General features: G+C 33.7%; 2 protein-coding genes across 2 annotated transcripts in view; one reads left to right on the top strand and one right to left on the bottom strand.

The window, feature by feature from the left end:
- LOC132713273 (A disintegrin and metalloproteinase with thrombospondin motifs 6-like) overlaps window positions 1-6,839 on the top strand; it is a 34,034-nt gene extending 27,195 nt beyond the window's left edge. Inside the window, exons 27-33 of the mRNA XM_060695788.1 lie at window positions 723-842; window positions 1,421-1,459; window positions 2,278-2,475; window positions 2,968-3,054; window positions 3,537-3,716; window positions 5,146-5,324; window positions 6,676-6,839. Coding sequence (XP_060551771.1) covers window positions 723-842; window positions 1,421-1,459; window positions 2,278-2,475; window positions 2,968-3,054; window positions 3,537-3,716; window positions 5,146-5,324; window positions 6,676-6,828 — 956 coding nt within the window. The 3' untranslated portion in view covers window positions 6,829-6,839. The remainder of the gene's footprint in view (window positions 1-722; window positions 843-1,420; window positions 1,460-2,277; window positions 2,476-2,967; window positions 3,055-3,536; window positions 3,717-5,145; window positions 5,325-6,675) is intronic.
- A 2,136-nt stretch (window positions 6,840-8,975) lies between these two features.
- LOC132713271 (17-beta-hydroxysteroid dehydrogenase 14-like) lies at window positions 8,976-16,720 on the bottom strand (the record flags this gene model as incomplete). The annotated part of the gene is given in 6 exon segments (XM_060695787.1): window positions 8,976-9,897; window positions 10,795-10,876; window positions 11,539-11,606; window positions 12,487-12,591; window positions 13,932-14,023; window positions 16,654-16,720. Coding segments are annotated over 6 exon segments (564 nt in total), but the record flags the coding sequence as incomplete, so codon positions are not given.
- Window positions 16,721-18,291: the final 1,571 nt, after the last annotated feature.

The raw sequence follows: 18,291 nt of genomic DNA, 5'->3' as shown, positions 1-18,291 counted from the left end.
ATTCTTTGACTGATGTACAAGGAGTAAGCTGTGTTAATGTGTCACTGAAATAATGGCTTAAAGTGGATTGGTATACAATGGGCAAATTTTAAGTTATTTTTTACACAAAAAATTGCATCGGAGAAAGTCATTTTAAAGCTATTGATAGATCATATACATGTAATAAATATTTATAAATCATGTTGGATGATTTATCCACCACTTACAAACAGCATCCGTGTACATTATTAGTGTGTGTTTTGTTTTCACATTATGATACTGAATACTATCAACATAATTATTCGTGTTATTACAGATCTTCTATTATCGACCAATTCACTTTAATATATAAAATGTTCTAATTTCTTTTCAAATTCTCCAAAATTATAAGCAGTAAAGTATGTGGTTGATTTAAAGATATTTGGTTTGAGAGATCCAGATTTATGCATGAAAACCCTCTATACTACTGAATTATTGTCCCGAAAAATGATTTGCTCGAATTTTAGTTATAATTTCCTCGAAAATTGTAAAAAGAAAGCTGAAATTAAGACAAACGAGGTAAAAAAGGCTATCAAAACAACATTATGAAAGAGAAAGAGCTCACGATAGTAGATCGGAATAACATTGGACTAGTTTTCATTGAAATTTTTCATGTTTGCAAGCAAAGTTATTCTAACGTCATTTTTTTTCTGACGTCATTTTTTTAGAAAACAATGACGTCTGATTTTGCTTTGACCTTTCAGGTTGCAAGGACCAGGAGGGCAACTGTGCGGGATATGGAAGCAGTATGTGTACCGAGTACAAACCCTGGGCCAAAGCTCATTGTCAGAATTTCTGCGGACTTTGCAACGCCAGGAAAAAGCGTAAGTCATTCTTGCAATGAGCAATTGGTTTATGAAACAGCAAAGAAGTCCTGGTATATTTGAAATGTATATAAAGATACATTTTTAAACGTTGTAATGATAAAATTAATTGAAGACATACTTGAGATTTTTGAAATATTAAGTTATCACGTTTAAAGGCTAAAAATGCACGATTTTCTCGTAGCTGACCTCTATTTTAAATTCTTGATAAAATATCATTTTTAACGTTTGACGGAAAATACAGTCATTTGTTTTTTTAAAAAACAAAACAAAACAAAAAATCGAAAATAAACATAACTTAGTTCATTTTAACTTTAACAACGATGGATATCCAAAATGAATTGGCCTATATTTAAGTCTGGACAATACCGTTAATCATTTGTAGGGAACATTTCAAAATAATTTCTGACTAAATAGTGAACAGTGCAGACTATGATCAGACGGATTGGGTTGCACATATGTATCGGTCGATCATGGTCTGCACTGGGTAGAATCAGTTGTCGCTAGCAAGTTAATGGCTATGTGAGGAATATGCAGGAATAACAAATTTCATATAAGTTGTTAAATTTCAATTCTAGGTGACGTAGACGAGTCGGGACCGCCTCCCTTAATAGGAGGTAAGTTCTTCGGTAATAATAATACGTTTGTATGTTTAAATAGTGGCCTATTAGTAATACATTTGCCTATCCAACGTTTAAAGGCCCATTAAGCCCTCACCCCCTCCCACATCCATCCGGTTATTTTATATTTATGTCTAAAAAACTGTATTATTGTTACGATGCTGTTACATTTTTCGACGTTACTCATTGGCTTGGCTATATAGCAGAACCAACTGCTGTGCTTTTTGACTTATTTTGACGTCAGTAAAGTTATAAAAATAGTGACTTTATATTTTGTGTGGAAGACAAAGTACCCCTCGATTTACGTTTAACTTCTTATATAACAAGTTATTTCTCATCCGATGCCGATTTATTGATTAAATAAGCATCAAACATGCTTTAAATAAATTATTGAAACATTTTACATGTATAATATTACACAATTACTATACATGTAGATCGTCAGTTTCCATTTTCTTCAAAGAAAACTATAACGATTTTTTTTCATACAAAATATAAAGTCACTATTATTATAACTTCATTAATGATAAAATTGGCCAGAAAGTTGTTTTGATGTTCAGTTTTATTGAAACAATGATGAACTAAAAAATAATGAAACTCCGATTTTCAGTTTAATGACATTTTTTTAAGAATAAAAATATAATAATATAAGTCAAATATATTACATTTGCTTATAACAGCATGCAATTTGGAGATTAAAAAAAAAAATTGGTATTTTTTTTATTATATTTTCTTTTTTTAATACATTTTACCGGAAGTTAGAAGTATTTCATAAAAAGCACGTGCTATATTTAGAACATGTGTTATATATTTAGAACCAAATGTTCGAGCTGAAGACATGCTTACAAACGAACTTCTTGCAATGGAGAAAGACGGTGTTTATGATGACGTAGAAAGTGACGACATTTCCGATGTGGATGAGGAGGAAAATAGAATACCACAGCAACCTGTTTGTGGAACGGTTCGAACAGAGTCAAGAGGTTCAGTGGACCTTGTAGGAAAGCTGTTACCAGGTAAATGGAACACGTGAACACGTGACATTAAATGTTTGAAAGTGTTTTATTTGATATAGATTTGACGAATCGATGACAAGGTTAGGCTAAATCTACACCAATATCAATAATGATGCTAACCTTTTTTATTCTTATTTTCAATTCTTCTATCGCCATTATTTTCATTAATAAGAAACACCCACAATTACATGACTTAATTTGTTAATTGAATTCTTGAAATGAAAGTGTAGTTAGCACAAAATTCTAAACATAGAATATGTATCAAAATGTAGCTCGCTCTCTTTTTCTAAATAGATACATAATTAACATTTTCATTCAGATAATATATAATATTTTAGCGTACGTGAAATTTATGTTCATAAGAAAATTTCAATTCTTGTAAAAGGTCTATGAATGGTTAACAATTTGTCAATGATTTTCAATGAAATAAACTAAGTTTACATTACAAAAGCAGATGAGTCTTAAATATGTTAATTTATCTTTTATTAATAGGCGTTCTGTGTGAACAAGTGATCGTCTTACCTATAGACAGCCGAGTACTTCTTAAATTTACAGATTTCAGTGTAAATTGTGACAATGGTAAGTTGACATTTCTATTGTATTCTTTTTCAACATATACAATACGTAAATTACACATTAAACGGATTTTAATCCTCACAATGTAAATATGTTAACAGATTTTAAAAAGTTCAGCTGTGTTTGATCAAAGAGTAGTTATGAAAGCATCTAGATGGCTTCGACAATATGACGTCAAACAGAAAAGCTGACGAAATAAAGGATTTTTCTAAATTAATTTTTTTTTGGTTTTACGGCGCACAAACACAATTAAGGTCATCTGGCACCGAATCAGGAAAGATGATTTTGGCTATACTAGGGTGTTACAAAGTAAAAGCAACACCAGAGGTCAAAACCATCCAACCTGCTGGAGCTAAGAGATGCATAGACTCCAGTTGTTTTAACCAATGTGCCTTTTGAATATACGGTTATTTCTAATGTTATTTCTAATGTTATTTCTAATGTTATTTCTAATGCTATTTCTACTGTTATTTCTACTGTTACAGGAGATAAGTTGTTGGTGAAAGATGTCGTGAAAAATGAACAAATGGCGCTCTGTAACTCTGTCGAGCGAAATGATTGGTTAGCGAGCGGTAATATTGTAGAGGTCAAGTTTAGACCGGCTGTCGAAGGTCACGGAGTTGCTTACACGTATGAGGCGTTCCCACAAAACAATACTATTCCAGGTACAAGTGAACATATTAAAAGAATGTCTACAGTTTAGATATTACATACATAAAAATATCTTAAGTGCATGACTTCATCACTGATAGTACATGTAGTATGAGTAAATTTCGATTTCTTGGACTTAAAGTATTTATAAATCATATTTTTTCTCTCAAATCAAATAGTGTATACTAATATATTTTAGTACAAATGTGTTGATAGCTATAAGCTTATTGAAACAGTAGAATCTGTCTCTGGAACAAACCAGGACTGCGCAATGAGTGTAAAGTTTCTTGCTCATTGAAACAACGGCTTAAAGTTTTTGTTTAATAGATAAGTTCTCACTGACACCATGAATAAGGGTTTATTCTCTAAAAACATGAAAGTCTACTATGTTAAAGAAATCTACATTCGAAGCATAGGAACTTTGGATCAGGACCGCATATTGCGGCGCATAAATCCGAATCCTTACCGGCTTTACATTTAGTTTGTCCGACCTTTGAATATCTTTTCATATTATGCGAGCGGGTGGTCTTTAATTATCTTATCTCAATTTAATATAATCTGCTAATTCAAAAATCAGTCAAATTTACGGTATATTGAAAAAAGAAAAGGAGTGACATCCGCCATTTGCCGCAACGTTCGGCGTAAGTTATCCCCCTTGGTATGCTGGATTTTTGTTTTTTATTTTTCTAGTAATGAATACCAGATGAGGGCCAAAATATTTATCTATGGATCATGTTTTAATATTCCTTTTTCAGTTAGGCAAACCCAGTTTGACCATATTACTAAAGTGTAGGGGAGGACCCTAGATAATGTTGGTATAACTTTTTATCCAACCCTTTTGTATGTACATTATATTCATGCTTAAGATATTGATGTTAGATTGTGTAAATTAATCATGTACAAAATATGCAATAAAATATTATTACACTATTACTAAAGTGATATAATGCCGCCTATACATGTCAACACGTGTAAACAATAAACCCTAACGTTATATCCGGACGATACCTGATAGTTGACAAAAATAACGGGAACAAAATTCTGAAAAAAATAGTAATCAATTGTAGCCAAAGGGGAAAAGCTCATGCCGAAAACGTTGCGGCAAATGGCGGATGTCACTCCTTGTCTTTTTTTATAATACCGTAAAATTTGACCAGTTTTAAAAGAGACAGATTGGGTTCAATTGATAATATATTTTTTGAGTCCATACACTCGGATTATACTAAAAGATATTTAGATGTAGCAGAAACGTTTTTAAAAACCGTTACACGATCGAAAATATATACCGCAATCTGCGGTCCCGTTCTCGAGTTCCTATGATTAGAAGTCCCACTTTTGATCAAAACGTGATGGGCTTTTTCATTACTCGATCGCTACATGCATATGACGTATTTATTCACAATCATGGTCTTTTTATCATTTTTGATCTTTCAACTTTTTCAGCGTGTAATCAAGTGCTCACGTCTGCTGTCGGAGAAGTGTCGTCTGTAAAATATCCAACAGGTGCTAGACGTGAAGACGCTGCGTGTGAAATTTATATCGTTGGAACTCCTGGGAAACATATTGAGATGATTTTCAATGAATTTGCAATGTCAGTGGATGGAAATGAATCATGTTTGCACGTAAGTATACATCCGATGTGAGTTTATCGGAACTTCCTTTTATAACCAGTTCTATCTATCCCTTCTCAAAGTATGTAACTAAAGCAATCAACAAGTACACGTCACTTGTTTATCATGATCTATTTATCATTGTTGCGGCCATAGCTTTATGAGGGCATGTATAAGTTTTTAAACTCTTGGCACATTAAAGAACCAGGAGAAGCTTCTGGCAGTTGGGCATCTTTTTGTATCTAATTCTTGCACAATCCTCCGAAATATGAAATACTCTTCTTGCAATCGGTTGCGAGTATAAATAATTTCGAATACAAATTGTATTTCCAAATTAATCGCTTGGCCTTGCTCCATCAAACACATAATTATCTATTTCTAATAGTCATTTTGATGATTTCATATATGCAATTAAGAACTTTCTAAAGATTTAAAAAAAGTAACTCATTTTATTTGTTTGGGTCGTCAGACCAAACAAATAATGCAAGCGAATTTTCAGACCCTGGTGTTCTCATTTGCAAATGCCGAAAGTAGTCCAAACTCCTCGAAGCGGTTTCTTCCCTTCATATGTTCATTAACGCCGACAAATTAAGGGGAGATCACTGCGTAAATATTTCAAATGACAGGCGCATTAATTTTCGTAACGAAAAAATTCCCGATTGGTCGAAAAAAATTTTATATTATGTTATTCTTATAGATATACATGCTTAAATTCAGTCCCATGATTATTTACTTCAGTGTTAAACAACAAACTAAATTGAAATTAATAACGGTTACGAACTTTGATTTAGAATGATATGGTATTCTTCAGACTGTTATCTTATAACTCCCCGTGGTCATGCTCGCTTTGGAAGCGAAAGGTCTGAAGTTCAAATCCCAGTTCAGGGGACTTATTTTAAGCCAAATAAACATTGAATTGAATATCAGTGCAATGTTGCAATTAGTCTTATAGCCAATTTACTATAGTAACAACACTGGAAACAGCATTGGTGACACTATACAAACAAATTGGTTTATAATCTCACAACCTTCACCTTTCTGACATTACAAAACAAATTCAGCGCCTTCTGTGCTTTGATTTATAAAACAGAATTAAGATACAGGAAAGATACCCGCCAAAATTCATATTCTTTCATTTAATGCTAACAACTTATAAGGAACTCTTATTTTCATTTGTTTACTGTAGGATTTTGTTCAAATTTTGCATAAACAAACACAAAGTTTGAATAGGTAAAGACTTGTTGAAATAAAGTAGTAAATGAGATCTTCGGAATAAAGTACTACGTTATAATGTTCATCTTATATCTATTCAAATATTAATTTAGACTGAAACCATTGTTGTTTATGTTCTGGTTTTGTTTAGATAAAAGATATAGATGCAGACGAAGAAGAGGTTTTCTGTGGACAATTGTCTCCCTTCATGTGGGAGTCACGTGGTTCTGACGTCAGAATTCAGTATGATCAGACTTCCGGTAATGGCGGATTTACTGCTTCGTACTCAGTGAAAGACATATAAAATATAAACTTTTAGAAGATAAGAAGAAAACACTGATATATTATCGATTTGTGAAAATAATACAGTTACCCGTGTTGCTAATGCTTACCTAAAATAAATAGCCTTTATGTTTTTTGAGTTTTCACGACAAAAGTGATGCCCTGCGTACACCGCCTCATCAAGTCATTCAGCATCTTTCATCTTCCAATTCGCTCCGTTTAAATATCCGTCAGAAAAAAAGGTATAATCTTGATAATAAACTGTAGCTTTTTTTCTTCAAAAGAATATATTCAAACCCAGTTGAATATAGTATTAAATACAATCCAAAGCGTACAAATATACTTATGTGACTTTTTCCTATACATAAACATTTTTGGCACCAAAACATATTAATAATTGATTATTTTGCATCATCTATGAAAGAAAGACCTTTTAATCATATTATTTGTTCACAATGATATTTTGTTTTTGATTATTTTATCTTGAATTATCATAGTCTTTCTTGCCCTCATCTGTCATATTGCCTTGAAATGAAATAAAATTGTCAGCCATATCGAGTGATGTTTCTGTTTTCTTTTATTTAGTAAGATTTCTTTCTTTATTACCATTCTTCTTCTTATTATTATTATTATTGTTATTGTTATTATTATTATTATTATTATTATTAAAATGAAAGCTATGAACGGGAAAGTCGGTTAAAATAATCGTTCAGAATTCCTCGGGTTTCATTGTTACCTTGAAAGTCAAAAGGTTGCGTTTGGTCTATTATCGGAATACCCCGCCGTTTGTCATTGCGTTACGGCGCCTTATTTGTCCTTTATCCTTGTAAATTGCATCGAAATATGATTGGAATAACGCTTTCATTCATGACTGTATAATAAGGCAAAGCCTCAAAGCAGGATCTCTCAAATAGAAAGGCCATGCTCAAAGCGAGCTCTTTGGCAGAAATTATAGTACATTATAATTTAAACCCATCGGCGGCTACACTTTTCATGTTTTCAATACACTTAGAACGGCACACTTTCGGCTGCACAATTCAATCAAAACATCCACACACTCCATACGGCTATTTCATGTTTTAAATGATACCTCAATTGAATCCATCCGTCAAAGAATATAGATGGAAACCATAATAGGACAGGGAACCAAATAATAGTTCGGGTAATATGAAAACTATGAAATTAGGCAAAGCCTATGGTCAGGGAAGTCGGTTAAAATAATTGTTCATTTTTACTTTGCATTTACCGTTTTAAAAGTGCCATTCGGTATTTCTTGCACTGCTTCCATTTATTCTGGTTGCCTGTCCACAGAAGTGAGCAGGAAACCAGTCTACGCATCTGTTTTCAATCAGAAATCCTCGCTTTTAATGTTGCAGTATTTCAGGCGAAAGGTTTCAAAACCACCACTATCTAGCAAGTACTTGCGTTACTTCCTTTTGGGTCTGCTTTTGCAACTCGCTATAAATCAGTGGGTAGTAATTATTTAGAAGTTTTAAATAACATAGTACATTTCGGCTGCGAACTTTTAGCATTTAATTACTCAAGCGCTTGTTCTTGTATATACTGAATACGGTTTTTAGTGTGGTACTCCCAATATTTCTTTAGTCTCACTCTTTCTAGAAAAGGTATTCTTTCAACCGTCATCGCAAATTAAATGGCGACTTGTTTAAACTGACCTTTATCTATGGTGATTACTTTATTGTTTATTTTTAGATAGATGGACAACAACAAACAAGCTCACTTAAAAATGTAAAATCTGATGAACAAAAACAGGCAGTGGCCTCGACTTCTAAGCTTAAACATATTGAAGAAAGAATATTGCAGTAAATGAATACTCCAATGAAGAAAAAAAACTGTTTTTAATAAATTATACATGCAATTCGAATTTCATTTTTGACATTGACGGTCAAAATCATTTAAAGGTCAAGGTCGCATTTGAATTAATCATCATTGTCAGTTTTGTCATACATGTACTTTTATCCAAAAATAAACAAAATCTATAAATAAATAACAAAGTTATGCCAATTTTATACAGTTTCAATAAGTTAACCTTGCCGCTAAATGTCAATAAAAGGTCAAGGTCATATCAAAATTATTTAACACGTCGATTTGTCATATGTGGTATTTTGTTCAAGTGTAAATCAAATCTGTAAATAAGTAATAAAGTAATGACAATTTTAGCTAGTTTCAATAATTTGACGTTGAAGGTCAAGATCAATTAAAGGTCAATGTCCTTTCAGAATAATTCAACATGACAGTTTAGTCATATGTGCTCTTTTGTCCAAGTATAAAACAAATCCTTAAAAAAATATAAGAAAATTTCCATAATCAATTGAACATTAAAGGTCAAGGTAAGTTAAAGATCAAGGTCATTTCCGAAGACTTCATGCTGATTTTGTCATAATTGTTCTTTTGTCCAAGTATGAATAAAATAACAAAGTGATGATAATTTGAGCAAATTTCAACAATTTGACCTTGAAGGTCAAGGTAAATCGAAAGTTCAAGGACATATCAGAATAATGAACGTATCAGCATAATTCAAATTTTAGTCAAGTTATGTGTTATTTTGCCTAAGTATCAAATCCGTAAAAATAGAACAAAGTTATGAACATGTCTGCAAATTTCAATAAGATATAATTATCAGAGTCTTCATTGAAAGAAGTATTTATTAATTGAAAATAGTAAAACCGTGTCCATACAATCACATTCCATATATAACTTACACTCCGAATACTTGAATATATATTTGTATATGCAATTCTCTTGTATGATATATATTTTGTTCAGGTGTTTTTTCTTTGTCGGGGAATCATAAATAAATTTGTACATGTACATGCGCTTGTCAGAAGGTCTAAAGTACATACGTCTGATAGCTCATCTTTCTGACAGCAACATTACTGATTTCACGATTCCTCGGTAAGTAATGATGTCACGCCATCAATCAGCAGGGTAGTCCCGTGTTTTTATTTCCGTATCCTATTTCACATCCCCCTGTACACATTAGCTCCTCTCCCGTTGTAAAAGTGGCATCAATAGCCAAGAAAAGGCAAGCAAGTCCAATCTCCCGGGGTTTACCTATTCTTTGAATAGTCTGAAATAATAGATTGGAAATAACGTTGCATTAAAGTAGCCTTACCGCATTGTTTTCCCGCCAAAAAATTTCTAACATCGGTAAGTATCGTAATAAATCGGTCATTTCCGGAACGTTACTTTTCACCGTCTTAGGTATCCAATATTTTTGACGTTTTATAACCGGAATTTAGAACATAGAGATTAATGATGAGTGATTAAAAATAATCTTATACCCAAGATTTTGAAAAAAAAACGTCCATAAATAACCGATTTGCTACGATATTGACCGAGGTTAGAATGTTTTGGCGGGAAGGCATACGTAATCAAAGTACTGAAATGACGATGACGATTTTTGTATTTTGCAGGATTGTTTTTTCCAAACATTTTAGACAATAAAGATGGAAGCGTATCTCGTGATTTTACTAATTACTTGTTATCTATATTATTTGCTTGGTGTATCGGGCCTTATAAGTCCGTGTACTGTTTTAATGTTTACAGGCTTATAGATGTTCAGTTTTGAAAGTTAAGAATGTCGGAATTTAAAAAGATATTTATAATTTATAAAATATTAAGCTGAATTTTAACTTTTGTATAATTCAGAATTAAAACGACAATACAAAAGCTAAATGCGTTGACTTTATGCGTTTGTTTTATTTGACATGAGAATGTTAACGGAAACCGACACGAAGTATTGTCTACAGAAGGTGGAAAGAAAACACGGCAACGAGTCTGACATGGCGTTATTTAAAGTTGTACTGTACAACAAAACAAAAACTTAAATAATGAAATCATTTTGGTAATAGTGACAAATAAAACAACATGTTTGCGTGAGGAAATCTGATTTGTAGCATAAATCAGGTATGTAATCTAAATCTCTTATATCTATATATCTGCATAAATGTATCATTCAACTTACATGACAACTTTCCAGCGTTGCAATAGTCTCCTTCGGCCAAACCTCGCGTAGTAACGGTGTTTCTATAGCCCCTGGAGCAATACTAGAATAAAATAACGCATTACAATTCAGACTTTAAAAAGCAGGCGTCCAGATTCATGCTAATTTTCATGACATTTTTTCAATTTTTAAATGTATTTAAATTGTGAGCCAAGACAATAATTAACACATTGTAAAGAACACTTGCACCCAAATAAATTACCAAAAACAGGTTAAAATAAGCAAAAATAGCGCGTACTTCGTTCGAAACGCAGTAGAAATATGGTATTCCACACAACATGTACATTATGACCTGAATCTTAAATCTTTTTCACTTTTCTTAAAATCATAGTACATTTTTCTCGAGTTTAATATTCTTGAAATATTTTGCTGCTTTAATTCAAATGAACTATTTTACTTTACATGAACATCAAATGATACTAAAGTCTGGATGCATGAACTATTTGTTGTAGTTATATTACATGGTAGGTACATGAAGTCAGTGTTACGAGTATTATTTTAGCCTCAACCCGTTGTGTATTTCATATATTATTTTGACGTCATATTTATTGACCTTTCCTACGATATCGTCATTTTATGAAAAAAGTGCAAAATAAATAAGATCTTACAAAAGAATTATTTGGACCATCAACGTTAGGGAATATATTTCTTTACAGTGAATGAATGCATTCATTTTTTTTTCGTAATGAAGAATTCATAACTTACGAGTTCACCCTCACTCCATACTTGGCCTCGTCAATAGCCAGTGCTTTTGTCAGTGATTTGACGCCACCCTTTAATTTAGAAAACTCAAATATAAGAAAACTCAAATACGTTAATCATTATATAGTTTTATTGAACTAATATACATATACGAGTATTATTTACAAAATGTAGAAAAAATGGTAACATATGAAAAAGAACATTAAGCTTGTTTTAGCATTGCTTTAACAAATCACTAAGCTGGCTTAGTTCCGATACGGTGTTCCGCGATGGTATTATGGTGATAACGCGATTTCATTATGGTGCAAATGCGATTGTATGATGGTGATGACGCGATGGTACGATGGTAAAAACTCGATATAACATCGCGTTTCTACCACCGTACCATTGCGACATCGCTATTTCCCCATCGTACCATCGTGTTTTCATCATCGTGTCGTCGAACCATCACGTTTTTACTATTGCACGCTCGTGCATCGCCGGCCAGGACAAAATAAAAAAAAACACGATTGTCAAAACGGAACACTGTATTTGTAATAATGAATTGAATATCGTTTCACAGAAATGTGTAATTTGTTATATGCAATTATCAATATGTTATTTAAAGTGAATTGGTCCAAAATGGAAGATCTGCTATACCATAAATAATTATTTTGAAAGTTTTTAGTATTATAAATAACAACAAACCACCAAAGCATTATACATGTATGTTTTTGGAAAGTGTGAGATACATGATCCAACATTACATATCTATACAGTATATCTGGAACAAACAATTACTTGTCATCATAGACTAATAAATGTTCATACTAAATACTATAGGACTTTAACGAAATGTTTGGAAAAGAAATATTTCAAAGGAATATCCAAATAATACATTTTATATCAATATCTGAAATACTTATAAAAATTGCGCCCTATGTAGACCAATCCACTTAAGTGAAAACTTACTTTTGTAGCGCAGTAAGTTGTTGAGTTCTTGAATGCAGCATTGGCACTGATACTTGATATGTTAACAATTGAGCCCTTTGTTTTTCGTAGATATGGGAGCGCATACTTAAACAAGAAGAAAATATAAACTTTCAAATATGTAACCTCACTTGTCATTGGATAATCGTGATATTTTTATAATCTATATACACGGCTGCTGTCAATTTATGAAGTTATGTTAGTTTTTCTCAAATAATGTTGGTCTGCCATACTGTATCGTTATTAAGATGTCTAACACGTTATATGGTCCAGTGAGCCGGGTTATTAAATCTTCATTTCCGTCTTCACTTAAACATATAACCTTTCCCTAATAAAGTACAGGCATACAATTATGGAAATATGATAAATAAGATATGGTTGAATCAATCATAAAAGAACATATTATTTAAATCCATGATTTACATTGTACATTGTTAAAGCCTATGATTAAAGTATAGGTATCACCTCGGTCAATATGTCATCTGCCGTTGAATATCACACCATATTCAAATATAGCTTTAGATGTATATGTACGATAATTCTTGTATATTTGATAATGGCCATTGCTTATTTGTAAATGTTTGACTAAATGTATACATCTATTTTGATTACCTACCCTGCTTATCTTTTAAAACCTTCCCTTGTATGTATGTAGTTAATGCTTAATGAGGGTCCATCCCCCCGCAAGGGCACAAAATGCAGCTTTCGCTGTCAAGTACGGACCCCGGACATGTCACCAGTCATGCCCTTAAAGAGTTTATTTTGAAGCACAAAGTGGTGATAATTTACCTCCATGCCATTTCCACGGAGTATTAGCCAAAGATATGAATTTTAAGCCGAAAGTTGGTCACTGTACGGCGGTCAATGAGAACCTAAATTTACAGTAACCTGTGACAATATGAAAGGTTAGCCCTGACAAGGGCTGTTTGTGCCAGCAAAAGGCTTGCCTTTCAAGCTGTCTAACTGTGCTAAGGGCTCACACACTTTAGCACACCATCCTCGTCGACCCAAGCGCCTACTTTGTAGGGCCACTCCCCTCGGCATGAGTCAGGACACCGGCAGCTGGTCCGCAGTTGTTGACGAAGTAGCGGTCCCGTGATAACGCCCACGGTGGCTTCAATTTGAAATAACTACCAGTCAAGCTGTAAATCTTCTGCCGATGCCCTGTGCCTTCTCAGCGATGTGCACGCTCCGAGGGGAAGTGAGAAGAAAAACCTTCCCTTGATTATCTACCTTCCTAATATGACTGCCGTTGCTTATATGATAACCTGCGGCTACTTACACAGTAATGTAAAAACCTGTCGTCGCTTATATGAAAACCTCTCGTTGCTTATATGAAAACTTGCCTGGCCATTAAAACATATTTTGATTACATGAATACCCAATTTGGTCACGTGATAAACTACCGAAACTACACGAAAACTTACCTTGCTTGCAGTAAAATTACTAATTAAATTATCCTCCAATAGGTTCCGGAAGTTTTGTACAGATATCTCGTCAATACTTTTTGGACCATAATCTGAAAAAAATCAGGTCAAAGGTCAATCAGTTTTTATGATATTTTTCAGTTAAGAATAAAAATCTTAATTTAAATTCTACAAAGTATTTCAATAATCAATTCTTTAAAACCCCTATTTTGTTTATATAAAACTTCAAAAAGATATACATTTATTCCAAATACCGACTATCATTTAATTTAAGCGTAATGAAAAAAGAAATTGTTCAAATGTTTCTACAAAGAAAAAGGATGACGCGGATGAACGGGGTAAGTGATGGGGTCAAATTGCGACAATCCGATGCTCTGGTTGCAAAAATGGCGGACAAAAAAAGCTTTCTGGAGTCCGTGGGGCATTTTTTTTTATTTGGCTTTTTCATTTTGTTTTTAAAAAGCATTTATCACTTAATAAAAACACGTAAACACATTAAGCGATAGTCTGGTCGCATATAATGTGAAACATATGCTCGTGGACCGCTACCCCCAACAACACAGCCACACCGGACCACCGGAAAAGTTATCTAAAATATCCTCACGCAAAAGTTTCAACGAAAAGTCCAATAGTCAGGGCCCTGATTCGAAATGGGCAAAAGAATGGAAAAATGAAGTGCAGTCATTCAATCAAATCTAAATGAAAGCGTTTGTGTTAGATATTTTTTTCTTTTTTGTTTGCAAATAAATGGAGCAGGAAGGAGAGGAAATGGATTTTTAAATTCGGAAAAATAAACCCCGTACGGGGGATTATGGGAAAAAAACCCCCTCCACTATGGATGAAAATGGGGAAAAAACCCCCCGCCCACTATGGAAGATTTGGGGAAAATAAACCCCGTTCTCTATGGGAAGTTATTGGAAACTAAACCCCGCCCACTATGGAATGATTATGCGGAAACTAAACCCACCCACTACGGAATGATTATGCGGAAACTAAACCCCGCCCATGTACTATGGAATGATTATGCGGAAACTATAACCCGCCCTTTTTGGAATGATTATGATGAACTAAATACTTTGGGCAAAACAGATTTGCTATACGGCATACGAATGAACTGTTTCTTTGCATATCCGATTGAACAACACTAAATATTTTGTGTATTCATAGCTCCATTGAGGTCAAAAAGCCTGAAACACAAAATTTGGCATTCCTACATAGATTAAGCCATGCACTTAACATTAAAAAAGTAAAGTAATTAACTCAGAATTTCTTTTTCTTTTTGATGCGATTTTTAGCCTGATTGAATGAAAAGCACTGCAACATATTTCATTTTTGATCATTTTGCATGTCTTAAATGGTACACAAAACTCGGATAAATATTTCCAGTCACATACAGTCGTAAAAAAGACCTAAGTTGAGTCTCTTTAAGCACACCGCATTTAAATATTAGTCCTAATTTTCGAACCGGTTTGCATTTTGCATGAAATGCATTTTAAGTATGTTTTGTTAAGTTGTTACATTAGCAGCATTTTTGTGCGGTGAGTATTGTGATTATGAATTAAAGAAGACGGAAATTAAAGGGCAACTGAGGGTTTTTTTTTTAAACTTTAAGGACATATTTATTCAAGACTTGCATAGTCTGTACCAATAATTTGTATTGCAACGTTTTGCATTCAAACAAGGCCAAATATCGAGCAAAAAAATCAATTTTCAATTTAAAGATATACCATGCTCATCCTTGGGTAAAATATTTTAATCAAAACATTTATTGAACTCTTTGAACTTCAAACCGAATATGTCTAATTTGAATACAAGAATGAATAAATTATATATTGGAAGCTGCGTTCCCTATTAAAGGTCAAGTAAAGTTGGCCTTTGTATGGTGGTGGTAGTTTTCACGACGGATCACGGCAGTAAGGCACATTAAATTTACCAGAGCAGAGTTCAGCCACCGCATCGTTCCTGGGCAGGTTGGCAGGCAGTCTGCCAGTATTAGTTGCCTCCACTTTGGCAAGGAACAGAAACTCCTGTAAATTCCAGAGCAGAGGTACAGTGCGAATGACCGTAGAAATGATTTCATTATCAATCACAACGAAAGTGCCATCAGGGAATCGAACCGGGGTCGCCCAATTCACAGTCCAACGCTCTACCTATTGAGCTAACCGGACAACCTAAACACTACCTATATATTCATATTATGACCATCTTTAGTGTGTAGAACATTTCTACTTTGTGTGAAGCCTTCGTATATGTAGCAAATTCTAGCAATTATCAATATTTTCTAATATCAAATCTGAGCATAGTATATCTTTAACTCAGTATATCTATCTATATCTATCTTTATAGTCTTTGCAGTATTTTCCATTTAAAGAGCATAACTTTATCTATGCAAGAATTTCAAACTTAATGTTTTAAGCCTGTTGACCACAGTGGAGCTCCGTTAATGGAAGTCGTCCGACTTTCATACTGAAAAAAATCATGGCCACATTAGCTGTTGGCGGCAACTGATTCTACTCAAAACGAACAGTGCAGACAAGAAATCTGTCGGCACATCCGGGCCATCTTGTCATGTTAGTGCAGGTCTGTACTAAACGATATTCAAGTCTGTGCATTTTATTCAAATTTCCCCGAAAGTTAATAATTGGTCTTGTCCAGGATAAAAGATGGACGGGTCAATTTAAGATATTTATTTAAGTGTTACTTAATATTTTCTTGTACTTACAGCAACCAACATTGTTTACAAGACAGTCTATTTTACCCAGTTTCTTCACGGTTTCTTCCACGCAATTCTGTAGACCAAAAACAACCAATGTATCAATGAGCCAAATAAAAAATTAAAACTATTTTAAAATACCTATTTCCTGTATAAAAAGCATTACGAGAAAAAAATAGAAAGTACAAAAAACTAAGAATAATAGAGGTACAACAACAAAACACTGTTTGATATAGTGAAACAAAGTCAATTCTTCTAAGTTTAACTTATGGAAAAATCAGTGGTTGGCTTTTGGGCAAGTTCTAGTATTTCTTTCTTTCTTTCTTTCTTTTTTCTTTCTTTCTTTCTTTCTTTCTTGTTTCTTTCTTGCTTGCTTATTTCTTGTTTCTTTCTATCTATCTTTCTTTCTTTGCATAAATATTTTAGGAACTTAAACTACCATACAGAAACCCTGAAAAGGATGTTATATTTAAAAATCCTATCTAAGACTTGTTTAGATTGAATTTGAACACATAAATAATTGTAATGCATAATTCCTTGTTAAAGGAATAAAAAAAATAGAAACTACATGTTAACATGATGTCAATTAACGAGACGATTTCATGCAGCTCTCGACTTGTGCTTTTGTCATATATTCTTGTATAAAAAACTGCTCGTTTAGCAAAACATTTACGGAAAAGAAAGCATGCATTAACTTCTAATCACGCGAGCACGTGCCGATTTTCAATGCGCCATATAAAAAGTGTTCAAGGCAATAACGAGTCGGTATTCATATCTGGACTAATAGTTACTCTTTCAAATGACATTGTCTTTATATTGCACTAACAGGTGAAAAACAGGACGAAACCGAATAACAGTATCTTGACGCATTTTTTGGCAAGAATAGCGTTAATGTTTGGTACATTGCGCGTTGCGTTGTCGATAGCGACAACGCAACCTATATCGTTATCGCCTTTTCCTCTTGTCGCTTGCGACAACACGACAAAGCGCCAAACGACGCGTTGTCGTGTTGTCGTCCTGTCTCTGGCGAAGCATGCAAATCGGCGCTTTGTCGTGATGTCGCCCTGTCGCTTGGCTAATAAGCCAATCCTTCGATTTGAACCAAGCGACAATGTGACATCGCGACAACACGACAACGCGCCGTTTGGCGAACATCGTTAGCGACAGGACGACAAGACGTACGTTCGACAACGCGACGTTTGACGCTTTAGCGCTAACACGACACACGAAAGCGTTCTAAATCAGCCACCATAGCAGAAGCCCCCGAAATTATTGAGTAAATTTCTTGCCTTATAATTTGTTTTCGTATACGATGAAATTAACCCTCTAATATTACACGGCTAAGATGCTCAGTACTATAATCATGGTGACAGCCCGTTCGAAAGATTAAATTTAAAAGCGCCAGACAGATAAACTGTTCAGACTCATCTGATATTGCAAAGATATGTACCTCAACTTCTTCTTCTTTTCTCATGTTGCAGTGAAAGTATATGATTTCCCCAGGTCCATCAGACTTCATGGCTTGTCCGACATCGTCTGTAAAAAGAATAAATAGTGCGTGCGTGAAATGAAATTTAAGTACATTTGTATCTATCTTCAACTGTAATTTTTATCAATTCGTTCATGTTTTAGTGAATTTAGTTATTT

Source organism: Ruditapes philippinarum, unplaced genomic scaffold (assembly GCF_026571515.1).
Source record: "Ruditapes philippinarum isolate M1 unplaced genomic scaffold, ASM2657151v2 ctg3816_1_1_1_1, whole genome shotgun sequence".
In the NCBI taxonomy this organism is placed as follows: domain Eukaryota; kingdom Metazoa; phylum Mollusca; class Bivalvia; order Venerida; family Veneridae; genus Ruditapes; species Ruditapes philippinarum.
This window is presented reverse-complemented; position numbering and strand designations above follow the sequence as displayed.